This window comes from Drosophila miranda, chromosome XL (assembly GCF_003369915.1).
Source record: "Drosophila miranda strain MSH22 chromosome XL, D.miranda_PacBio2.1, whole genome shotgun sequence".
In the NCBI taxonomy this organism is placed as follows: Eukaryota; Metazoa; Arthropoda; class Insecta; order Diptera; family Drosophilidae; genus Drosophila; species Drosophila miranda.
Window position 1 is genome coordinate 7,906,424 of NC_046673.1, and position 26,924 is coordinate 7,933,347.

Below are 26,924 nucleotides of genomic sequence, written 5' to 3' on the forward strand. Positions count from 1 at the left end.
GGCCTGGAAACGCTTTAAACAGCTTATAAATACAAAAGAAATGAAACATGGCTGCCGCACAGTGCGTATGAGCAATAAATCGTGCACTCGCACACATTCGCTCAGACCCACATTTGCTGTGTTGCTCGCAGATGAAAAAAGACCCCAAAGAAAAATCCAAATAAGTAGGCACAACAGAAAACAGAAAGAAAAGGCCCTAAGATAAAAGACAAAAGTCAAAGGAATGGGCAGGGAAGCAGACAAGGAACAAAAAAACAAGGCAACACACAAATCACAGAAAACAGCTGTGACAGAAATCAACTGCCAAGGCGAAGGCGAAGACGAGGGCGAGGGCGAAGGCAATGCCGAAATAGATGTGGCGGTGGAAGAATGCAGAACGAAGGGCAGACAGGGTGGAGACGGTGCAAAGAGGGTGGGCCAGCGAGATGAGGCAGAGACCATGCTGCAGGCTGACGACTGTCACCTGTGAGTGTGCAAATTGCAGCCCACAAAAATGCAGAGCAACAACAGCCAGCAGCCGACAAGGCCACGCAAGGGGGCAGCGGAAGACCACACATAAGTCAAGGGTTTTCGAGGGGGTTACGTTACGGTTGGGGTTGGGGCTGGGATTGGGGTAGACTAAGCAATAAGTAGACAATGAGTTAAAAGCGAAAATCTAGTCTCGGTCCCACTACATATAATAAAAAGGAAAGCACAGAAAAAAAGAAAAGTAGGAAACCTTAAAGATCCCACAGCAAGGACAACGCTCATCAAGCAGCCCAAGACGGTTGTACTGTCCCCGCTCGGTTGGGTTGGTTTAAGGAAAGTGGCCATAAAAAAAGGCAAAAATACCATGAGACTGGGACAGGACTAGCACGAAACAAATGCGACTGGAAATCGAAAAGGTACACTTGAAAAAATACGGGTATACTACAATATTTGTTCGTACATTTACTCGTGGGCATGTATACTTATTGGGAAGACAAATTGTGGAATACAAATATAAAGAGATATAGATAGGAGACCAAATTCCAGCCAGTCGTCGAAAATTTAGCTCAGTGTTCGCACAGATGCCTGGCAATTGATCACTGCAGTGAGTATTTATAGGGGTATGCTATTCTTCTGTGTGACCATGTACATACCCGTACATATATGCATATAAATTTATCATTATGTGCGCTGACACATATGTACATATGTTTGCGTGTGGGTGGGCCAATAATGCTGCTCAATTTGAAATGTTGATGTCTGATGATTATGTTGATGACGCAGCACCATTTGGAGCATCTGAGCTTTGAGCCAGTACGCTCCTTTCTGTTCCGTTCATGGCTCAGCCCCAGAGCCTTCTGTCTCTCATCGGCACTTGAGTCGCTGGAGTCGTCGATGGCGGCGAAGGATGGCCTAGGCCAAGGGGGAACTGCGAGTTCCAACTAGAAATGCAAGGCACATTGTTAACCCCACTTCATTGAAAATGCTAATCGCACTCATTACACGAAATATGCATGTAATAATAGCAAAATCAGCATCAACTCCAGACAACAGCAGTGGAACTCGTACTCGTACTCGCTGGAGTAGGAGCGGTATCTGGAGGGGGGCTACGATTATCTGCTCCGCCGTTGCTGCCGAGCATGCCAATGAGAACTGAGAACTGAAAACTGGGAAGGATGGCACAATGTCGCTGATGATGATACTAATGATGATGCTGGAGCTGAAGCTGATGTGAATGAAATTGTTGCTTTAGCTGTTGTTATTTCTCTCCAGGCTGTCGCGGAGTACGAGTAATTCGGGGATTGCTTCACGACAAGAAAAACTTGGATATCATTTTAAAGGAATTCGTGGCGTTTGATGAGAATGCATTTAATAACAGAATTTAAAGACAAGCAATGGCTATGGGTATTATATTCGGCTCTAAAACCATTTCTTTTAAATAAAATAATAATATAAATAATTTTTATTTTAATATTCTTTATGTTATAATTAAATTGAATAGAATATTCTGGGACACATCCCATGCAGGACATAGTGATCTTCGTTTTGATATATAGAAATTCGATTGAATATTAAAAAGAAGGGTTTCTGCAAACTCATGAACGAAGACTTATATGTAAAAAACCCCTATTTTCCTACTCGTACTCTAACGTTTTAGGACTGACAGCATAATATAGAGATTATGCCTCTTGATCCCTTTTGGCCTGCTTTGCATTATCAGGGGTTAGGGGTCAGGGGTCGTCAGAGGCGCGAGTTCTCTTATACTCGTATTTTTTGCAGACTTGTCACAGGCAACATGCCCTGAGCGCCGCCTAATGAGCGCTCATAATGAGCGACAAATGTGGCGGGGGCTCCACAGAGGGGGGCAGTCGGGGCCAGGCGGGGCAGTCGGGGCCAGGCGGGGCAGGCGGGGCAGGCGGTGGCAACTATCACGATGATGACGGGGCAAATTGGGCGGGCAGACTAACGGAAGTTGACGGCAAAAAATCGAATTTCTCTCTCTCGGGTTCTTTTTTAATATTTCGCAATGCATTTAATATGAAAAGACAACAGGCGAGGACAGGACCTGAACAGGACACAGCGAAAGAGAGGGACGATAAGAAAGACAAGAGATGGGGGGATGGGGAGCGGAAGAGCGGGGGAGCGGGAAAGTAGAGGAAAACAGAGAGGGAGTGGAAAAGCCTTGCGTTGGCTTGTCAAATCATCAAGGAAAGGCAAGGACACTGCCAGCGTGGCAGCTCGGGCGAAAAGGGACGCGACGCCTTAAACGCTTTCAACGTTGGCTTTTTCAAGAATCAAGTGGGAGGACACGAAAACAGGGCCGGAGCAGGGGCAGGGGCAATGGCAGTGGCAGTGGCAAAGATAGAACGAGAGAGAATGAGGCCCGTGGCACACTTTTTTTTTCTTTTTTTTTTGACAGCCCACTCCCATTTGCCCGGGCTCTCGAGCAAGTGTGCGGCTGCTTAAATTGACACTTGGCATCTTTTGTTGCATCAAAAACGTGTCGTCTTCGAGCCACACAGCCCCAGCCTCGGCCTGCCATGTCCTGCCCCTGGCACCACCCCCATAGCGCTAGCTGCCTCCCACCTGGTGTCACTTCATTGTCCCTGCCCCTGCAGCCGCCGTTTAAATATTTGACAGCGCGTCAAGTAAGGTCGCCGGGGGACTAATAGAGGTGGAGGCAGAGACGAAGGCGGGGCCAGAAGGTGGGAAGGTCATGCACACTCTTATGACATTTTCTTAAATTACTTCCGAAAACCTTTTGCCGCCCTCACTGAATTGCTCATTCATTCTCTCCCCCCGCCCGCTCTCGTCCTCATTTTCCTCATTGAGCTCAAGAGGCGCCCTTAAAGTCTTTTTAATTGAATTGTGCCATAATGTAGCATACATTTACGTATAGTACAAGCATTCGGTGTACTTTTAATTTTCAACTACTTGTACAACAATTTTCAAGGATATACAATTTCACATGTTAAAGCATTTGACTGGTTAATATTAAGGGCGACCTTTGGACTGAAAAAATACCTCTGGTGTAGGGACTGCAACAATTACTTCGACAGCAAACCTGTGGGGTTTCTATGTATTATTAAGAATAATTGTACTGTTTAATTAATAAATAACAATAATAAATAATAAGTAATAATAATTCAAAATAAGATGATTCTTTGTGGTGCGTCATAAGCCTGCGTAGAAAGCTCGTTGCTCTCACAACCACAACCATACTCGACCGAACTTAAGGCTTCCTTCTTAAATTACCGACACTCTCTCGGGTCTCTCGCGTCTCTCGTGTCTCTCGTGTAGCCGAGTCGTCGTTCTTCTTCTGCTTTGATCTTCTTATTTGAGGGACGGAATCGGACCATCACAGCTCGTCGCTACCAAGTTTACCATTCGAACATCGAACCTCCTCGATAATTAATATTCATACTGATCTAGCTTTTATTCAAGAAAATGTGCAAGGAATATTTTTAAATTTCTGAATATTATTCCGTGAACAGTACGCTTGGAGTAGTAGGGCCATTCTGACAATGGCTCTCGCTCTGGCGAAAATTGTCAAAGTTCCATTGGAACTTCGTTCCTACCCAGAGAACGGCAAGTGAAATCATAAGCAGGAAAGGGATATTGGGTAGTCCGAACTCAGTCAAAGGACACGCACACAGAGGGAGAAAAAAGGGACACTCGTCAAGTTTCTTTAGGAGTTATTAATTAAATTAACAGACCCAACGGAGGTTCGGTACAAGACGGCCAAAAATTTTCCAAGGAATAAGCCGGATACCTTCAGATCCCGAGTAAATGAATTACGTGAAATTAGCAATTAAAATTCACAAAATGTTTGCCACCCAAAAAAAAAAATCTTCTCTTCTTCAAGCAGTTCAATTTTGGGTCAGCACAAAATTAAGATTAAAATCAATTAGCATAAATAAAAAGAAAAAACAAAGCCGAACGAGAAGTTGTATTTGGGATTTCGCTGCTGCTGCGGAAAACTTTATTGTTTTTGTTTTTTAAATAGGAAGCGGATGAGCACTGCTGTGAACATGATGGTGGGGTGGGGCTGGGTCCCACAGATGCCTAAAAACTTGAGGAACTTAACCTTAACCTTAACCTTAGTCAAGTCGAAACTGGCATTCGCCTTCCGAAAACATTTCGAATTATCTTTGGGCTTTTCAAGTACATTGAAGAAATGTAGTATGTGGTTCTTGGTATTTGGTGTATTAAGGATTTGTTGTAGTGATTGTTGAATTCTTTTTCAATGAAAATACTAATTAAATGTCCACAAAATGATTTTTATCTCTCACAGTTCGCTCTCTCATTCTCTCTTCCCAAATTTTCCCCAAAGAGTCGTGATGGAGGAGAAGGCAGAGGAATGAAACAATGTGAAGTGGAGGGACAACGAGGAACAGGAGCAAAACTGCGCAAAGGGGAAAAGGCGAACCGAAGCAGAGGCCACCAAAAAGCACATTTAAAGAATTTTAATCGAAAACTGCCAAGAAATAAATATATTTACAAGCATATATACTATACATACAACATAAACAAATAGTATATATATACAATATATAGAGAACTGTTATATATGTATACTGAAAACTCAAAGGGAGTCGCCACAAGAAACACGAGGAAACGAGGCACTGCAATGATTCCGAAATAATAATATATTTGTAAAATAAACGCTGCCAGAAAAACAACCGAAAACTACCCTAACAACAACAAAAAAAAAAAAACAGCAACTGAAATGCATGTAACGCACAACAACAAACCAACAACCAAACTCTACAACAATTACAACAAAAGAAAAGTGGAATTTTCCCTCAACTGTTGCGCCTGCGCCTTAAAATCGCCTTAGAAAAAAGCGCCTTAAAAAGCACTCGCTCTCAATCGTCATCGAACAGCCCATACGAAATACATACCAATAACAGCCCCTAGGAAGCGGAAGCACTACCAGAGACGAGATACCAGAAACCGGACACCAGGCACCAGGCACCACCACAATCACCTTCTTCAACCACCAGCAGCAAAAGCCAAAAAAGCGTGCAGAGGGAAATGAGATGAAGTGGTTTCAAGTGACCATAGATATGATTCTTGTGCTTTCATTTATATCAAGTAAGTGCCCTGTATTTATTAGCCTCGACCCAATCTTGACTGTGCCCAACCCAACCCAACACTCTCGTATAACCCTCACCTCTATTTTGAGCCACCACATCCACACTCTCACACAACCGACAACAGACGACGGACAACGGACAACGGACAACGGACGACGCACAACAGACAACAGACAAGCCACAAGGAGAATCCCCCGTCATTCGAGTGTCATTCAAACAAAGCCCGTCGTCTGCAAGGGCTCGCATCTTAACACAAAACAATCGCATGACACTCGCCCGACATCCTCTCAACACTGAAAACATTCTCAAAGTTCCGTTCGGTTGGACTCCGGCTGGTCCGCTCATCCACTCCCCATGCATCCGCATCTACCGCACCGCACCGCACCGCACCATCTCGTGCCCAAACATGGCTCCGTAACCATATCCGTGTGTCCGTTGAAGCGCTCGAGTGGCATGAGTTTGTTACGGAGGTGGAGCAGGGCAAATGGATAAACAGTATAGAAGAAGACCGGCCAGAAGGGAGGTACTAAGAGCAGGAGATGGACAAAGTAGGGAATGGCCAGATCAGAATATAGCCAGAGGACTGAGGTTAGCTCTTAGCCATACTTTACTGCCTCAGCTTAATTATGGTTTCATAAAAGGCCAGAAAACTGATATGGGGTCAGAAACGCTTAGTTCTGTGTGCTACATAGGGAGGAGTCCCTACCCTTTGAGATACCAGATGGTATACAAAACCAAAAAACCAATACTTAAATATTTTAAACATTTCAGCGTTCAGCTTTAAAAAAACTTTGCCAAATTTACTGTTCGAGGCGTAAATATGGTGTTGCCAAATAGTCTTAAAATAGTTAATGCCTCTTGTAAGGAGCAGATGACCGAACTTATTCAAGTAATTCCCACTAGTATTTTTTTATTTCGAATGGAAAAAAACCCTCAACTCAACTCAAAGCCTTTCGTTCTGGGTATACATTATACAAAAGATTAGTTGATCAATCGCTCCCTCGGTGCCCAGGGCCAGCTGTTCCAGATCTGTGTCGGATATGCCTATATTCAGTCCATCCAAAACGTGAATTTTGAAAACTTTCCAGCTATTTTGCATCACGCTGGTGCACGCTTTATACATACTGAGGTCAACAAGATCCTTGCGCACCTTGTCCACTAATCTGGCCACAGGCATGGCATCTCGGAACTGGTGACAGGTGCGGAAGTCGAGTCTGATGCCCCATTGCTGGGGCCAATTGTCCAGCCTCTCGCGCTCCTCTGGGTATAAGGAATAGGTAGCCATTTCCAAGCAGATTCAAATTTTGTAAACACTTGTAAAATATCTGTTTAAATGTGTGTGATCTGAATGAGTACGCACCCGTGAATGACATTTGAGTAAAAAAACATCTAGATAGAGGCATATTTTGGAAATACTTTCGTTTCATCTAACAGTAAGGTGCCACAGGAACCAGTTCGTGCTCACGAAGCGCCTCTACAGACACGGAAACGGACGTTGGCTGTATGGACCAAGAAAAAAAGAGCTGCGAAAATACGCTTCAAAGTTTCGAAATGGGTTTTCATCTTCCTGAAGAAAATTTTAAAAAATAATAAAACCATTTTTGATGTTATATTATTGGTGCTTCACTATTTTTATTAAAGGCAGCTCTCGTATATATGTATATAGTTGGATGTAGATTTTAGTTTCGAATACATTTCAATTACAAAAAAAATGATCCCGTTGTACCCCGCTAAATACACTTAATTTAATCCAAAATCCGTTTCTCAAATATATTTTTATTTTCTTTAATAATTTATAGTATATGATGAATCCTACCATACAATTTATGGGCTATTTTTCAATAATAATTTCTACCTTTTCAATCGCTTAATTTGACAGTTCAGTTTTTCAGTATCGTATTTGGATAACTCAAAATTGCTTTCTTAATAGCTGGATTGCTTTCCATGCTTTTTGCACACGAATTGTCGTGTTCTGATCATATTCTGATCTTGGATTTCATTGCAGCAGGAACGACTTCCGAAGAGTCAAATATCTCTTTTCTTGCGAAACTTTTTGTTGACCCTCAATGAGACTGGGGATAGGTTTTTTATTGTTTGTCAGCTTTCATCCTAAGCCAATTTTTAATTACGTTTTTAATGGTCGCATCATTCTTCCTATTTGCTTCCTGACATCTTTTTGCCCACTTTTGGGGGATATTTGAGTGAATTGGTGATTCGTGAATTAAAAATGATGATATTTTTTTGTTCTGGCAAACTTCTTAACGGGCTTTCAATATCAACTGGTCGAAATGGTATGTCACTATGTGAATTCAATTCACAATAAACTTAAAGAATGCGAATTGATAACGGCTGCACGGCTGAGAATTTCCAACAGCTATTAGGGGCAACCCTCAACATAGACCATGCACCATATGTAAATTTGAAAGCCACATTTCATGCGCCTATGACCTTTCCCAGAATGCTCGTACAGGGTAAAGACATTATAATTAGCTTTGCTTGAAATGGAAAGTGCAGAACTGTACGAAAATGTTGGTGGGAATGAATTGGCAATGGACCCACTGGCAGAATGGCAGAATAGCAGAATGGCAGAATGGCTGAAAAGGCAAACATGGCTAATGCAGCGACCGGGCAAGGCCGAAAAAAGTAAAAGAGGGAGAAAAAACAACAAAAAAACAACAAAAAAAAGGACAATGGTCCGCACGACGCCCCCTCGCACTACATTGAACTCAATCCAACTCGATTCGACGCGATTCGACCCGACTCGGCTTCAGCTTCGGTTTCGGTTTCAGTTTTAGTGGCGTCCACAAAATGAGGCCGCAGCTTTGTGTCTGTCTCTTTATCTGTATCTGTGTGTCTGTCTGCGCTTGTGTCTGTCTCTCTCTCTGTGGCTGTGGCTGTGTCTGTGTCTGTGTGTGCGTGTGCCTGCATAGCCGAAACTGGAACAAGGCGGCCACGCCCACAATCAAAGCAGCTGCCCGAGCCGAAACCCCAAACACCAAACCCCACCCAAGCCGCCAACGCATTGATTGCGATCTAGCCCAGGACCCATGCCATTCCCTTTCGGGCCTGGCCAACGCCTTTTGTGCGTGTTTTTGCGATTTGATTTTCCACTTTTTATGCGCGTCGCGACGCGACGCGTCGTCAAGGCCAGTCGTGCGGCCGCACGGTTGACGCCGCTCCCGGCATTTAATGTGCCTCCCTCTCCCCCGCCCATATATTTATCCACTTTCACTGAAACCCCAAATCGAAAAGGAACCACGAGAAAGACCGAATCGGAATGAAGGCACTCCGGAGCATTATACTTTGAGTATTACAATATACACATTTCCTCAGCAATTAGAGGTATTTTCCATGAAAAACACAAAAACCCTGCGCAAATCGAAAAATGGAAAAGGAATTAAAAATAATATGGCAAAAGTAAGCATACATTTTGAATTGTGTTTTGCGTAGCTTCCCCCTCGTTTCCTTCGTTTCGTTCGTTCGCTTCATTCATCTTAAAAAAGCATTGAATTTCTTTCGATTTAAAATCCCATAAATATTGCTGGAAAATCTTCCTGGTCTAGCTGGCTGGATGGCTGGCCGAAGGAATGGCCAAAGAAACAGAGAGAGTCTGAAGCCGAATCAGAAAGCAGCGCCCAAAAGCAGGAAACACAATTTTTCATGTCATTATTTCGGGGGTATACGTAGAGGGAGACAACGGAACGGAGCGAACGCAGAGGCAAACATAAATATAAATGGCAGTAAAGCACGACACACACTCACACACACATACACGGTACACTGTACGCTGTACACATGCATACAAACACATATGCACTTACATCAATAGCTGCTGCAAATGGCTGCTAATGCAGCAGCGAGCAAAGATGAAGAAGCAGCAACTGCCACGCTCCAGTTTCCGCTTTGTGGCCATTAAACGAGCCACACACAAACACACTTTATCATACACACACACAAACACACAAACACTTATATGGATATATGTATGTATATAAAGGGACCCTGGCCGAGAGTGCAACTAACGCCCTCTTTTTTTTAACATCAACCAACAGACGACGACAACTGAGCAGTTTTCCAAAGCATCTCTTTTCCACTCTTTCCCTTCTTCGCTCTTCCCCGCTCTTCGCCTTTCTTTTATTTATTTATTTATTTCCCTATCTGTAACTACTTATTTCAATTGGTGGGTCAAAGAGTAAACTATAACTTTTTGGCATATATTGGACACAGAGAAAACTGCATAAAGCATACACATCATTTACTCGATATATGTATTTATTATAAATAATATCCCAAGCCGCAGCCCCAAACAAATATTCTGTGAGGTCTTGGAGATAGTTTAGGGGGACATTATTGAGCATTGATATAGGTTATAAAATAACACAGCACTAACTTTTGAAGTCCATTCCCAGACAGTTGTCCGTGCTACTGCGGTGGACACACGACGCTCCTTTGTTGTGGGGACTACTTGGTACTTAATGGAGAGTTCATTAAAGATAATGTCTTTGATTTTGTATTTAAATTTCCTATAGAGATAAGGACAACAGCTTCCCATCTTCAATTGGGTGATAAAATATCCACCGGCTCACATACAGACTTAAAGCTAAATAATATTGTACATACATGTGGCATATATATTGGCATATACTCGCATAAGTACTTTGTATATATATACAGACATAAATAACACATGTAGGATATACTCTTAAAGTAAATGACCAATTAATCCATCTTAATTATCTTAAAATCCCTAAAATCATGAGATCTCTTCCTATATACCTACACAATTGTCCACCTAGTTAGGCTCGTTTATTTATGGTGATATAGCATCTAAATACTTGGATCGGAAATGCTTTCTTGTGTCTGACCAATGAAGCATTTTCGTATGCCCTCTTCAAGAGTATAGAAGAAAACCAACTTCGCCTGATTAAACTTCTTAAAGGGTATTCCAGCCTTCTCATTGTCAGGGTGGAGACAACCATTGTAGCCCCGTACCATTTCTCCTCTAACTATGTACTTTATCTACTGAGATACCAATGTCCTCCCTCCAACGCCCATTATCCCGTCAGATTTCTTCTTTATCCCTCTCCACTCCTCCTGCAGCACTCCAGTCCAGCCCCGAAAACCCCATCCCAACTTCTTTCAACTAATGCAATTGGCACGCCCCCGCGGCTGCACTTACGTGGCGCTAATATTGAAAAATGAAGTGCTACCGACAGCGTTCACGATGTCGACGTCGACGACGACGACGGGGACGACGACGACGACGGCACTTACAAAAATGGGGCGTGTCGTTGCCTCTAAGCGTCAGTCTGTCAGTCAGTGAGTGAGTGAGTGAAGTACGCCCACTTTTTGCTGAAGCAGTGCGACAAATTCATTGCAGCATCAGGAGGCAGAAGCAGCAGAGGCAGCAGAAGCAGCAGCAGCAGCACAGAAGCTCCATGGCCACGACGTCCATCGTTTGTCCTTCGTTCGCCATCGTTCGACGTCTGCGTTGCCTCAAGTGGAGCAGAGCCACAGTCGCAGCCGTGCCCCACTCATAGTCGGAGTCTTCCTCGGCATCGGCATGGGCCTGGGCCTGAGCCTGAGCAGTGCCATCAGAATTTGGGTCGCCATCCTCGACGGTGCCTGCAATTTTTTGGCATGATTCATGACCGCACCATTGCAATGTCGTCCTCGGCGTCGTCGTCTTCGCGCGACTTAGCACACACCAAGCAAACACACAGACACACACACACACACACACAGAGAAACCCGAAAAGCTGGATATTTGTACATCCGTACTCATGTGCATATGTGTGTGGAAGGTATGAGAAAGAAAGTGAGTGGAGGGGTGGCAGGACCCGGCATGACGAAGAGTTTCTGGGCAGCCTGCGGCATTCGTGGTCAATGTTTGTGCTTGCCACAATGGCCAGCTATCGATGCGGAGAGTTGCTCAGACAGCGATAACTTCGTGTCACACACGGCATTCAACACATGCCCCACATGCTACACTTGCCCCTCCATTCATTCATCCTTTCATTCTTGAGAGGAAGACATGGACCATCAAGTGCATGGATCAGCGGAAAGTGATTTAAAGTGTTTTTTTCAAGATAATTGTTTGCGATTGCATCATATGCATTATACGAGTATACAGAGACAGCCATAGAAAACACATGGCTATAATACTACGAAGTTTACTAGGACTAGTTATTTCCTGACTCCTTTAAAGACTGTTCTTTATATTCAGATTGTTTCTTTTTGACAATACCAATAAAAAGCATACAAAATCCTTTAAGTTAAATATTTATTAGTATTATTTCTATTGAGAAAGAAGATTTTAATTACTATTCTGACGTTATTGAGTCATCGTAGCTCTTAGATAGGGCTTCACTCTAGGATCTCTAAAACGGAATCAACTACAAAAGGTTTTTAGATCTCCATCGATAAATATGTATATCGATTGCTCAATAGTCAAGGATGATCAATATTTAAAGGAAAGAAGATTATAGTTTCCCTCGAACGTTTGCAATCTCTTGAAATTTTCGAGCGAATTCTAGATTTCTCTGCTATTTTTTAAACTTTATTTCTCTTAGTTTTTTCTGTTCGGATTTTACATCGTAAATTCGCCACGTGCTTCTATTGTCTTGAGCTCTAGACCGAAGCTCTCTATGGCATTGGCTTTGGCTCCCTGTGTTCTCTCTCCTCGTTCTTTTTCTCCTCCTTCTGCTCCTCCTTTTGGTTTCTATTGTTATTGAAAATTGATGAACACACACACACTCTCACGCACGCCGATTAGCGGGACGGGAAGAGAAAGTGCTGGGAAAATTATTGCAGACTGCATCTCTGCGCTGTAAATCAAGCGAAAGTGAAAACCTCCAGCAAAAAAAAAAAACTTTTTCATCATCCATTCCCAAGAGGGAAAGGGGGGCTGGGGGCTGGACTACTTGCGGAAAGTACCAGAAGGAAAACGCAGTTGAGAGCTTCTGGCAGGAACCAGACAAATACTGGGTGCTCCGATTCACAGAGCAGCTGGATTTCCTTTCCATTTTCCTCCTGGGGGCTTAGTATAAGCTTACGGTCGATAGGTTATCATTAAAAGTACTTAAAAAAATGTCTTAGAATTAAAACTCAGACGTAGGTAGCTTAGCAAATGCATTGCAAATGTCCCTAAAATTCCCTTGCTGACCATTTTAGGTGGCCTTCAATTAATTGGTTGCTAGAGACCGTACAAAAATATACAGTTACGTTGTGAATAAAACTTGAAAACCATTTAATAAGTATTATTATTTAGAATGCTCAAAGCATCCACCTAAAGCATTCCGGGCCTATCGATCCCTGTGTCAATCAACAAATGCACATCTCTAACTGTCGCAAAATCCATCCCCAATCGCTGTCCAACACTGGCTGTCTGTGCGCTCAGTTGCATTAACTCTTCCTCTTGTCCTTCCCCTGGTGGTGGGACTGTGCTTAGTTTGCTGGCAAGCGCAAAAAGCCATTGAAAAGTTTTCAGCTCTTAAGTACACTTGCCCTTTGCTGCCGCCGTCGACCCAGTCCTCCAGCAACTCCCCCTTGTGTGTGGGCCTTAATAAACTTTTCAAATGCATGATTGATGATGTTGCCTTTTGCTCTTGCTGCGGCTCTGCTTCCTGCTTCCTGCCTCCTGACTGCTGCTTCCTCCTATCTCTGGTGCAACATGAAAGTTTTGATGGCATTCTGTAAACGAGTCGCGTCCGCGTCCGCGAACGCGTCGCTAATTGTTGTTTTCGAAATGCTCCAAATGTAATTACACAAATGAGAATGCATCGGGGCGGCCAATACAAACGGTTTCACACTGGAATCAGGGGCTAGAGAGAAGACTGCAAAATCACAGAAAGAGTTGACAAATTTTTGATTATAAATTGGTGGGGAAATGCTCATTTAATAGATAATGTGCCTGTGTGTGCGTTTCTGTATTTGATTGATGCCAGAGGCCCTCGCCCATGTGGGTTTGAAATTGTACCCAAAATCATAGTTGTCATAGCTTGCATTGTACTTTTTCGGCATTAGATTTCGGATATATGTATGTATGTTAATGATGGCTGATTAGACAGAGATGCGGATCATTTTTGTGCAATTTGATGGACTTTTGTACCTCGGCAGTGCCAGATTTGTGTGAAATACGACTACGAAAAGAATAGTACATTTGTCTTCATTATTTCCCATTTCGCTAGCTGGCTGACGCTTGCTCACTTGCTTCCCTCCATTTTTGTTTTGGCTTCGTTTCAGAAAACGTGCAATGTGCTATATGTAATCCAAAATCCACTGGAGCAGAAGATTAGCATATGGTCGATATGCAATAAGGCCATGTGACAATGCATACATAAGGGATACCAATGCCACCCGTCTTCTGCCTGTTCAAGACGTACCCCACTCAAGACATTGATACAAATAAATCCCTGATGTCTTGCAATTATATAACGCACTCATCTGCTTCTTGCCTCTGTCTTTCAATAAACAAAACCATATCCATACAATATGCAACCAATATATATTTTAGTGTTTGCAAAATTCCATTAATCCTGCAAGGACCTGCTGCTTTTTATATTGAAAGATTCTCTACTTAACAATAAGACTTAGTATATGACTTGTAAAATAAATATATTCGTGCACTATTCTATCCTCTTTTCCACTAGTGACAAATATTTTAGCTGTTTCCATACCGCAATCTCCCTCAGTCTTGCTTTCTCTCTTCCCATCAACGAAGTATCATCCGGCCGTTACATCTGCCTAGCTCCGGCAGGGGAAACAATGATGCGATTCTGCAATCTGGTAGATAAGATATTGCCTTGTGACTCTAAATTTCGTTGGGGAATCATTTGTATCCATTTCCATGCCCACTTATTCAATATATCCTTAGAAAATATTTATTTCGAGCTTGTGTGCCAGAAATATTCAACTTCAAGTGGGCGCGGCGCGGCAATTTGGCAGAAAATTAGGTTAGCTCTAAGGTTGGCTCCTTGACTCAGACAGCGATATATGTATGTATGTAGTTGTGGGAGGTGTGGAAGCTGTGGTGCGGCGGGAGAGCGTTTTGATAAATTAAGTTGTTGTCGCTGTGTCTGCTGCAGTTGCAGTTGCAGCATCCAATTTTTTAAACTCACTTGCCACTGGCGCTGTATCTTCTTCTCCTTTTCCGTGTCCGAGTCCGTGCCCTGGTCCTCTGTTGCTGGCGAGGCAAACATTAATGTTGGCCAGTTTGCCAAATGAGCGTGAGTCCCCCTGCTATGCGTCCATCGGGTAAGATGGGGAATGGGGAGAAGAGGCATCCGCACTGACCGGGGGACACTTGAAAATTGTTAAGCAACGACAAAGGAGTTTCGCCACTGCGGAAAACGAAAGGAAAACGAAAACGAAGGAAAGGAGGAAGCATGGCAACAAACCGCAAAGAAAAACCTGCGAAACGAGCGCAGAACAAGTCGAAGCACTGACTCCACCGGAAATGGCAAGCGCTCTTCTTCTACTTCTTCTTCCCCTACAACTGTTTCTGTTTCTTCTTCTTTCTTTTTGCCATCATTTCTACTTGATTTTTTATTATTTTCGGGTTTCGGGTTTTGTTTTTTGTTTTTTGTTGCTCTGCTTTCTCTTCCTGGTGCATCTGAAAATTGCATTTATCTTCAAGTTTGAGTTTCCTTTTTAGTTATTTATTTACTTATGTCTCTTTCCCCCCTCACATTTTGCTCTGTCATACACAAGAACTTGGAAGCCCACACAGAGAAGCACTCACACTCACTCTCACACTAACACTCACAGACCCCTAGTAGCTCAGAGGAAATACAGACTGTATGCTGACTGCCTTTAGGCTGATTTTATGCAATTTGCCTTGAAAGCTTACTCGGGTGTCGTGATACAAGAAAGGACCGGTCATTCATGGATATTGTTGTTACGACGAAACTGAACTCGTTCGTGACATCGTCCAAGAAACATCGCCCTTTATGGAATGCAAAATGTGACATACAAAATTCAGAAAACCCACGACAAATAGGAACTCTTGTCTTAAACCCCCTGGAATAATCGACTTGTGGGCACAGTAATACAGGAATCAACGTCATTCGATGAATGTGTCCAAAAGTGGAAATAATGGAGCTAATGGAGCATGTTCACGCAGGAATCTGCCCCAGGGATCAGCCCAAAAGTTATTCCAGCTAAAAGAGTCGAAGTCCTCTCCACCAAAATGAACGCATTCGGCTTGAACACTTTGGTTCTCCTGCAGGCACTGCTGCTGCTTGGCTGCTGTCTGGGTGGAGATATCTCTCCGGGATCACCTGGAGCCTTACAGCAACTGGAGGAGGAAGGAACTGAAGGAACTGATGCTGGAGGCCGAGTGGCTGTTGGGCGTCTGTGGGCCAGATTTCGAGCGGATGTGGCAAGCGTTTCTCCATGTCCACAATGGTAGCTGCCCAGGGCTGCCCGACTTGTGCAAGGAGAAGCATCAGCACTTGAACAAGAGCGACGGGACGATCCCTCAACTTCTGAAGAAGCAGCTCACATGGAAAGAAACAAAGGAGCCGTACTACAGGAACAATTTTGACTCGGCATTTGACAACGTTCCATCTGAATTATACATACGTCTCATTCATTGGGTTTTCGCATTTATCTCTTCTCTTTCAACGCCGACTCATTCAATTACCATCTTGAATTGTTCTAAACCATTTAACCATTCACCTTACAACAAGTCTGAGAACTGAGTAAATTAATTTTTAAATGGTCCATTTGTTATTTATCTTTTGGGAACCAATCACTTTGGTTTCACACTGCAGATACTGCAGAATACTAGCATAGATACATAAATAAGTATCTGCAGATTGTGTATAATTGACCAGAATCATCAAAGCACCCTCTCAAAAGGATTTAGATATGCAGACTCAAGATAGCGCTCAGGTGCAACCTCAGCTTACACGCTTCTCCCCAGTAATGCTTCACAATCCAAAGGAGCAGGTCGTTGAGCAACAAGGCCATGTGACAAAATGTGCATAATGAATATCAATACCTGTTCACAGGTAACCTTTTCAAGCCGTAATATATCAAGACAATGAGAAATAGGTACACAAAAGGGGTCCTCTGTCGTGCAGTTTCGTAACGCACTTTTCAATTCCCCCTTTTTGTTCTCTACTTATCTGACTTCATGATACCGTATTTCAGCTTTCAGCCAAGTCATGCATTTTTCATAAATGTATGTGCATACGAGTATGTATATATTCTGAGTAATCCCCGCAGAACTCGCTTATGGCGGATTCCAAATGCAATGTCTGCTGCTTATGCATGGTACATGGGGCCTGAGACTCGTTGCAAGTGGCAAGTAGCAAGTCGCAAGTTTTGTTGCATTAACCTTTGCATTTTTTGATGACTTCACTCCGTCTTGCCTCACACCTTTCCGCGACAGAGTAATAATATTATACGATGGTTGGTGGGTGATGGGGGACGGGGGATGGGGGCACAGAAAATGAATTGAAATGGCCCGCACTGAAATTTGAAAATGTCCCAAGTTTGTCGAAAGATGCCCCTCTCCCGGAGATGGGGACTAGGTGATGCGGTCAGAGGAACCCTCTAGCTAATCTTAAGTTTATCCACTTCGGAATAAAGAAGGAAACTTCCCAGCGACAGCGAAGTGAATATTCCCTTCAACCCCTCAATCTTTCATTCTCCGTTAAGACCATTTGCCTTAAATATTTCCCATAATTTCCCTAGCCAACTTCTCTAATTTAATTTCATTTCAACATTTCATGGGAGCAGAGTGAGGCGGTCGAAAGGAGGTTCTCTAAGCTGGGAAAAGCAGAGCAGGGCGGAGCAGCGCGCTGGAGCGGTGTGAAAAAAGTGTTGCCTACTTTTACGGGCCGAGGCCAAAATCACCGACAGGCCAGACCAAAATCCCAACTGCTTCTGCTGCTGTTGCTGTTGCTTTTGGTGTTGCAGGAGCCAGAGCCGGAGCAGGAGCCAGAGCCGGAGCAGCACTCAACGCTCCTTAGGGCCTCATGCATATTCAAAGAGCATTTCATGAACTCATAAGCACGCCACTCACACCCAGGCCAACGCCCCGTGTCACGGCGTACACCACAACGCAGCAAGGTGTCCGTGTCAATGCTAGCGGGGACGGGGGCGGTGCCGGCCTCAGTCGAGGCTTGCGCTGAGGTTAAAGTGGTGCCTGCTGGGGGGTTGGGGTGGTTGGGCCGATTGGGGTGGTGGGGGTGGTAGGGGTGGCTGGTTAGTTGGTTTGCTTGGTAGGAGAGATTACTGTTTGCTTGATGTTTTGGGTGGGCGTTGGTCAGCTTCCCGTTTCAGTTAAGTGGTTTTCTCGCACCTCCTCCGTCTCCTATTGTCTTGTGTGCTTCTCCTCAGACAACGATAACCTGCACAAGAACTGATCGGTGTTTAACGATGGCATCTTTTAGTTGGGTATGGTCTAACTCCTGGCAGAGGAACCCTCTTCAAGGGCATCCCATTTGGGGACGGCAGGTTGATACAAATTAATTTAATTATAACTACAGATTCGACGAACAGAATGCTCTTAAACGACACTTTCAACCACTCCCCCTCACCCTGCTCATTTATTGATGAAATATATATTTTATGGGGTCGACGATGAGAGTGCTTCGTTCAGGGCCTTTAAAAGATCTGTCCAGTTTGAATAAACACTTTTCAAAGGTCTACCAGTAGATGTGTGTAGATGCATGATACAAATAAAAATGTCTTGCAGATACCGCGAGAATAAGTAGTCTAGTCCCTTCCAAAGATCCAAAGATACAATTTGCATCTCTTTTCACACACACATATATGTATATGTACACACTCACACGCACACCACAATGACCCACATGAATGGCTTCGCATAAAGTGACAGTTACATTTGTCGTTCGCTGCGTCGCTGTGTCGGTGCGTCGCTGGCACCCAACTTTGTCAGTAACCAGTAACCAGATAAACCAGTTAACAGTTGTTTCTATTGCTTCGCAGCGCAACTGCCAGATACTCAGATACTTTACGCCTGATGGCCACGAACTCAACTCATTTCTTGTGCTGCATTTTTCTCATATATCCCAACCCTTACCCCAACACTAACCAGCGGAGTGAGTTCGCCACCAGAGGGATTGGGATTGGGCCATGACGTTGATGGTTTTGCATACGCTTGTACTACTAGTGGGGACTCTGGCTGTGGGCGGCTATAAGTAGAATGGTGCACCGGAGTGTCGCCTCCTGGTAGGGGCTACCGGCTTTGCCCTCCACCATTTGTATTTGTTTATCAAAGCGCAAACTTTTTCCATCCAGACTCAGACCCAGACCCAGACCCATCCGCTCATCCGCTCAACCGCTCATCCGTTCACCTTGCTCCTGGATGAGTTTTGTGCAAATTTGTTACCAGCTGCACTTGAGAGCTTCACGATATGGGTATGTGCAGCTGCGTACGTGGGTGTGTATTTGCATCTATGTATCTTGCAGTTCAATCTTCAGCTCTGTGACGCATTGCATTTTACGGCTTTCAAACTTGTCTCCCTTGCTCCCTTGCTCCTCTGGCTCTCCCTTTTCCAACGTGTCCATGTGCTTTTCTTTTCTTTTGCAATGTCAGCAGAAACTGTCAAGCTTTTCAACATTTCTGGAGAGCTTGAGCAGTCAGATTTCAGAGCGGGAATTCTTCTGCTCGTTAGGAGGATCTTTATTTAGAAAACTGTATGGAAGCATCTTGCATAATTTGGTATAAGTGCAATGTCGGTGAAGAAAATGTTGGGTCTAGCCAAATGGATGATACGCAATGGTATCCAAAGGTCCATCATTTTATTTATTTCACTTAGTTATCAATGACCGTACTAGCCGCAACCATCTGGCACCCGACTTTTCCCTCCCCAGAAGTCGAAGAGAAGTGTCCCATTCCCTTTGCTTTTTTAAAATGTGACCTGTCATTCAGGCAATTGGTTTTTCATTGAGGCTCGAACATTGACAGCTAACCAAATGCAATCTTAACCATCATCTTCCGCCGTTTAACCTTCTGGCAACTCGTCCTCCGTTGAATGTTAACCGCCAATTCCTCATTTGTCTTCCGATTGTGGCTCTCTCTCTCCGTCTGTCTACTCGTCTGGGGACATGTGTGTGGTGCCATTTAAAAGCCACAAAGTGCGCGGCAAACAAATCAATTTGCCATAATCATCAAGTAACTGGAAAAGCGAGCGAGTGAAGAGCGGTAGATGGAGCGAGCTACCCATAAATGACCCTCATGCCTCATTCCACACAGCCGTGTGTCTCCCGCAAGGCGATGAGTGACAAGCTCGATAGATGGCAAAGGGAGATGCGGATGGGGGTTGGGGTTGGGGATGGGGATGGAGATGGGATGGGATGCGTGCAGCAGTGGCAGTTTCAATGCAATTACAACCTGACATACGAGTGGCGCAGTGTATGGAGTATGTGGAGCGCGCGGAATTGGCCGCTTCCCGTTTTGGAATGATGGCACTCAAAAAAAAAAAAAAGAAAGAAAAAAAGAACGAGAACCAGAACCAGAACGGGAAGCAGAAGAAGAGCGAGACACGAATTCTCAATTAAGTGATTTTATGGTCGCGTATTTCAATTTATTGCCAATCGAGCGTTGCCAATCTGCAAAAACCGCCCCTACCGCCGCTCCCCCTCTCTTTCCATCTACCACTTGACATTGACATGTTGTGTGTGTGTGTGTGTCTATCTGTGTGTGTGAGAGCGCGTGACAGGAGTCTGAGGAGATGAAAACAGCTTGGGGGCTCCGCGACTCAAAGCTTTTTTAACATTAGGCGATATTAGATTTGTTGCAGACAAACACACATCGCGAATCACTGATGCCGTCATCATCATCTTCATCGTCTTCTTTTTGCTGCCAGCTGCTCCTAGCTGCTCTCTGCTGCTCCCTTATGCTTCTCACTGCTGCTGCTTCTGTCAATGGCTGCACTTCCGCTTCCGTTTGGTGCGTCCGCTTGTGCGTGTTTTATCTTGTCAGCAAAAGCAGTTCGAGGCAACATGATTACGTTGTCATTTGCTTGGGACACACACACACACAACTCATACGAGTATGCCCCCAAAACTGAACTAGAGCTCAACATGCTCTCCGCCCACCCCCCTCCCTTTTTGGTGAAAATTCTTTGCAATATTTGAATGACTGAAATCGGTGTATTTGATCATAGGGCCAGCTCAGTATTTCCAATCTAACCTCAATAATGTACACATAATTTCCACAGGCTTTCAACTAAACTTCTCTCTCTCTTCAGATACGAGTCTCCGAAAATATTTGTAGTTCTTCGTCGTGTCTTTCACCTTTGATAATGCTTTCATGCTTAAGTGGTAATTAGCTTCTGTCTTTCATTCAGGAAAATGGCTTCTTGCTAGGGAAACGAGCCAAAAATAAGCTCGACACATTCATAGCAAGTGGACGTGGCCCCCCAATGCATACGACAACAAAATGGCAAAGTCTGAATACCCTTGTCGTGCAGTTTCAAAATGAATTCAACCAAAAATTACAAATAGAGCAGCGTAGCCCCCACGGTTGCAGAGATGTTTTTAATCATCAATAAATATTTAATCCCACAAACAAATGCCGATGTCTATCCGGATTTTCCGATGTCTATGTCGCTGAAACCGAGTCCTAGGTCCTCCTTTTTTACATCAACTATCAGCCCTGACAGTGTATATTTTATTTTATTCTTTAATCTCTATTCCACGAAGAAGCTCTTTTGAACGAAACAGTTTTTTGTAATCATTGATGAGCTAATGAAATGGAAAATTAAATATTTTACTCATGAATAAATATTCTCTGATAAACATTCAGTGCAACAATACTCGTAAATGTTTAACATTAAATTAATGGCATCTGCAATGTTGAATAATTTAAATTTATGTGAAAACATATGCACACCCAGTTTCCATTTGCTTGGCGTCTTTTATATTACCGAATTGTAACTATATGTATAATAAATATGTGTTGCTTATAGCACATCAAATACCATATACCATTTATATTTTTGAGCAAGCACAATCGAAAAATTTGCTAATAAAGGAAGTTTAGTGAATTTTCCAGACATTTTCAAGCTTCGCGGGAGATAGCCTCCCATTCCATCTTTTATGTTTATATTATGCATATATATATATATTCTTTTGGCTTTGCTCGTTAGAAATGCGTTACCTATTCCAAGCGGGGACCTGCCTTCCGCCAGCGTCACCGTCAGCCTGCCGCATGCTTGGGTGTGTGCGTGTCTCCGACATTTCCTACTTCCGCTTTCCGGTTTCGGGTTCCTTACATTAATACTGAAATCCCAGCAACACTGATTCGAGGCTGGTCGGACTGTTCGCGCGAGCTTGTTCCCCTCTGTTCGGCTACACGAGTACTGGGGTGGACTGGGGACTTTCGATTCGATGCAGCGACCAAAAACGTTCTGACATTTTGGCACCCAGATAGGGAATGGGTGTATGGGTGAGAGAGGGAAGGGACTGGCTTTCAGGAGTTGGGGCTGGCCATGTTGGGGGTGCTGAGGCATTTCCTTGGTTTTTGTTCGTTTCTTTTTTGACGCATGGCCATAAAAAATGATGATGGGGATCATGCACGTGCTCTACGCTCAATTCATCAGGTTGCAACACCTACAAAACGAACAAAATTGGGGCGATGGGGGGAATAGTTGATGGGCATCGCCTGACACTTGGCAAAAATATTGCCATTTAAGCTTCGGACGGAGCGTTTACGCCTGACAGGAGGCTGGGGCTATATGCTGCTGTATGGAGCTATAGCCATCGGCAGGGATATGAGCAGGAGATGGCTATGACTATGACTGAGGCAAGAATAGCAGCGAGATGAAGCGACAGGATAGGACGGAATGAAAGATGGGGGAGTGGAATATGGCGATACGAGTATGGTAACTGGAACAGGGTGTCAGTTAGTGAATGATTGCACTCGTTTGCATTTGATGGCTATGTAATTGGTCATATCTCCCCGAATATATCAGAGTGGATGTCTCAAATTCGACTCTGAATGTGGGTGAGTGCCGAATGACATCGGATGGAATCGTTTTAAAAATGGAATATTACAGCACACCTTAGGCATTGAATATGTATATTGTAATTGCTTCTAAATCTATTAAATATCTGTACAGCACTTTTCTTCACAGAGGCCCTGGAGTGTTGCTCATGAGATCTCCTTATTGAGTGGCAGAGACTGTTACCAACATTTAAAACACTCACATTCAAGCAGTCACTCGCCCACACGCCCTGGGGAGGGCTATACACATGTGGTGATTGCTCCTTTTTTTGTTGCTTGGTTGGTTGGTTGGTGGCTCCTCGCAGTTGGGGCATCTTCTTGGGTCAGTTGCCTCACTTGCACTCGAAAAACGGCAGGAAAAAATACTACTAACAAAATAATTCATATTATATTTATACAGCCACTGTCCCTCCCCTCTTAGCTTGCAGTGTTCTCCTGCTCATTTCCACCCTTTCCTGCGTATTTCCCTCGGCCATTCCTACGCTGGGGGAATGATTGGAACGTGTTTGTGTTGCCCAATGAATGTGGCACCTTCACCTGCACCCAGACCCACAGCCAGACCCAGACGCTCAGCCACAACTACAGCCTGTGGCCCCGCATTCAGGGAAGCCCAGCAGGCAACCAGCACTACTCCTCCATTGCGTGGTGGTCCTTTTGCACCTGACAAGAGCTGTCCGGGAAAGCCCTGTCCTGTCGGTGGTTCAGGGCAGGCGGGTTAACAAAACCCCGGCCAGTTTGTCACCTACATTCGAAAGTCCCCACATTGCCCATTCGCATTCGCATTCACATTCACATTGTTTGGTCTGCACCCAGGGGCTCTCCTTGTTGCAGTGTTTTATTATTCATGCGCCCCGTTGGCTCTCGACTGCAGCTGCAATTGCAGCAAAAGTTGGATTGCTCGCTTTTTTGTCCCCCTCCATTCAGTGCGCACACCTCCGCACAGACTCCGCGGATCATTCACATTCGCTCGAAATAATTGGGTGTAAATTTGCCAGCAGAACAAACCCTTCTCGGACTCAGCCTCAGCCTCGGCTCGGACCCAGCTCACAAACAATAAGCGAAGTGGACCAACATTTTCATGATAATTTCAATGCTTTCTTTTGCTGCAGCTCCCTCCCCGACTTTCCTTCTCTCTCTCTCTCTCTCACTTTCTTTGACACTCTTCACGTCTCTTTCATTCTGTTATTCCCAACCTGTTCGGCCTTGCCTGCCAATGCCAACGTTTTGTTGTTTAGTTCCATTGGAATTTATGGCGTTGTTTACACAAAAATTGCATTCTCCTTTGCAGTTGAGTAAGCAAAACGGGAAAGAAAACGAAAAAAAGAGTCAAAAAAGAACTAGACGAAGCGCCAAAAACCTGGAAAAAGAACTAGCTGAAAGGCAGAAGCACACTAGCACAAGTGGAAGACCGGTTACAAATGAAGAAAAAACCTAGAGAAAAAAAGAAGTGGAAGTGGAAGTTGCAGATGGAAATGAAAATGAAGATGAGGCAGAACCACGTGCCTGTTGTGTGGCCCTCGTTCAGCATACCATCTATAAATATTTGCTAGGGAAATTTGGCCCAGGATTGGTGAGATATTCACCGCAGCAACAACGGGCGGAGTGGGGGCAGTGGGGGCAGTGGGGGGAGACCACCCAGGCGATCCATCGTTTGAGCCACTTTCAAATGCCATTCGTTAACATCTTTCAACAATGGCCACACCCACAGCCGGTGACTAATTAAAGGCATCGCGTACCACTGGATAATTAGAGGCAATGAGAAGACTTTCTAACGCATCGCATCGTATACATCGTAGTCTGTACAGTGCGTTTCAGCCGCATAGTGGGGGTGCATACTGAGCTAATTGGTTCCATGTAGCCGCTAAGCCGCACTGAGCCTTCAACGTGTTGAGGGGCCACGGAATAGGGCAAACGATAAAATGGGGGAGCTCTCCGTGTCCCACAAGCGTATAAAAGCAAAAAAAAAAAAAGAGAAGAGAAGTCAGCTAACGAATATTTTACTTTGTATGTACTATAAATAAATAAGTCGGGATTATTTTAAGTCGCAATTTAATTGAAAGGAAAAGTGGCAAATGGGGGGAAGCTTGGCCCTCTACCCAGAGCACAGAGTTAAGGGCTCTTTGTGAAGTACTTCTCGATTAAATCACTTTTAATAATAAGAAGATGTTCTGCTAGTAATTATTGTTGTATATCTTGTACCTACATTTGCCCAAATTATTCGTTCAAGACTTACTCGAATCCGACTTAAAGTCGCGAAACGAACTGTATGCATACGAGTGTGTGAGTGCGAGCGCGAGTGTGAGTATGGTTACGTGTGCGTGGTTGCCTCTGTATATTCATTAATATTGTCGCCGCTGGAAACGCTTCTCCGGCGTGCAAGGCTAAACTAATCAGAAGTTCATGGACTACGGACAAGGACTACGGTGGCAAATGCAGAAAACCCTAATGTGTGTGAAGAGTGTGTGGTACTCTCCATGGTCCTGAATGGAATGGTGGACAAGGGGATGGGAGGTGGAAGGTGGATAGAGCTAGAACAACAGAACAAAACCGGAAGCGGAGCACATAATTGTTCAGGAGTCGGACACACAACTGGAACGAGGTCAGTCCAAGAGAGAGAGAGAGAGGGACAAAGCAATGGAGAAATGTTAGGACCAACCTGAATTCTGGACATTTTATGCATACCATATGGAAGGGGAGGATGATAGAAGTTCCAATAAAGACAAGGAAATTGTATTTGTTTGTGGCCAAAAGGGAGCCGAGCATTTTCGGATGCGGCAATCACAATGATGCAAAATGCTTTAATTAGAAGTCAAACTTCAATTGCCATCCGAGCCCCGAGCACCGAGCACCGAACACCGCTCCTCTACCATATACACAGGTTAACTTCAGATAAAATGAGGTTGAGCCATTCAAATGGAAATTTAATTGGACATTTCCTTATCAATTAGGTTCATAACTTCAAAGCTTTACACTCAGCACTAGAGTCAGATTCCGATTCAGGTATAAATTCAAAGAGAGATACGGTTGCAGATTCAGTGGCAAACGTGGCCGAGATACAATCGACTAGAAGCCGCCACAAATCAACTTTTATTGGATGTTTCTGTCCTCAAAATACTTGCACATATTCACATATGTATGTATGTATATCTGTGTGTGCTTTTATGCATTTGTATGGCTGTGGGAGTATTTTTATGACAATAAACACATTTACAACGATGAACAGAGCGAGTCAAGGCAGAGAACACGCAAAGCAATCATAAAATGCTTTTTTTAGTTACCTTAATGTGATTGTCACACACAAACAGGGAAACAGCCAGTCGATTAACACCCACACAGACACACAGACACAGACACACAAACAGCACTCAGCCACACAAACCCAGACACAGATATGATTAGGCAATATACAGCATACGCCTCATATGACAGCTCTACACGGCCCAAAAGGGGGGGGCAAAAGCGGTCGCCGCAAAGGTCCGTTTAACTTAACGTTTCCCACGCGAGCAACAATACAAAGCCATAGACATATGTATACATATATGTCCATATCCGTGCACAGTGTAACATAAAAGTCGTCACCAAAAACGCACACCTTGCCAAATGAATGAGCAAGAGACGGCAATGGCAATGGCAGTGAAAGTGAAAATGAAAATGGAAGTGGCTTGGGTTTGGGTTTGGGCAGTGTTAGGGGCAGTGGCAAGGCCATGTGCCACTGCCTCAAGGCTCGTTTAAGATGCTTAGACCAACCGCTAAATTGTAACCAAAAATTAAGAACACCAGATGTGACTCTGACTCTGACGAGATGAAATCGTGGGGCAGATCAATAAGCAGGTAAAGATACTTGGACTTGGGAACGACACCAGGAACCTATCAAAACGATAGGTCATAATTTCCTTTGTATCTGCTACTGAGATCTCCTGTTAAGATCTGTCCGCAGGACATTCGCATAGAACAAAAAAAAACTCGCGCCTCGTTTCCACTGAATCCTCTTAGTGCCTGTCTGGAGATCGATCCCAATAGTCAGCAAATTAATCCTGACCTGTAGTCAATCTCTATTCAAATTTCCTTGGCCCTTTTATGCCAGTCCTCATCCCCCACACACAGCAGGGAAGTGGGCGTGAAAAGATGCAGATGGCGTCTCTTATATCCTGGACACGTCTGTGGCGTAAATGTGCGAAAATTGCAGGTGCCCCTTAATGATGCAGGAAATGAGTTAATGCGCCGTCAATGCCAGCGACACCAACACCAACAACCAACAGCAAAGAGCATCGGGCAAAAGGCTATAACGACAGCAGGAGTGGGACCAGACCATCAACTGGGCTAAGGAATAGCGACAGGATTCAGCCAGGCGGGTGGGACAAAAGCTCAGT

General features: G+C 44.2%; 1 protein-coding gene across 4 annotated transcripts in view; it reads left to right on the forward strand.

The window, feature by feature from the left end:
• LOC108159083 (acetylcholine receptor subunit alpha-like) overlaps positions 1 to 26,924 on the forward strand; it is a 100,454-nt gene that overhangs the window by 36,815 nt on the left and 36,715 nt on the right. For 3 of the 4 annotated variants that reach the window (XM_033386198.1, XM_033386219.1, XM_017292041.2), the window contains one exon: positions 4,763 to 5,565. In XM_033386198.1, the coding sequence (XP_033242089.1) occupies positions 5,511 to 5,565 (55 nt within the window). In that variant the 5' untranslated portion in view covers positions 4,763 to 5,510. The remainder of the gene's footprint in view (positions 1 to 4,762; positions 5,566 to 26,924) is intronic. The other variant, XM_033386212.1, reaches the window with a different exon arrangement.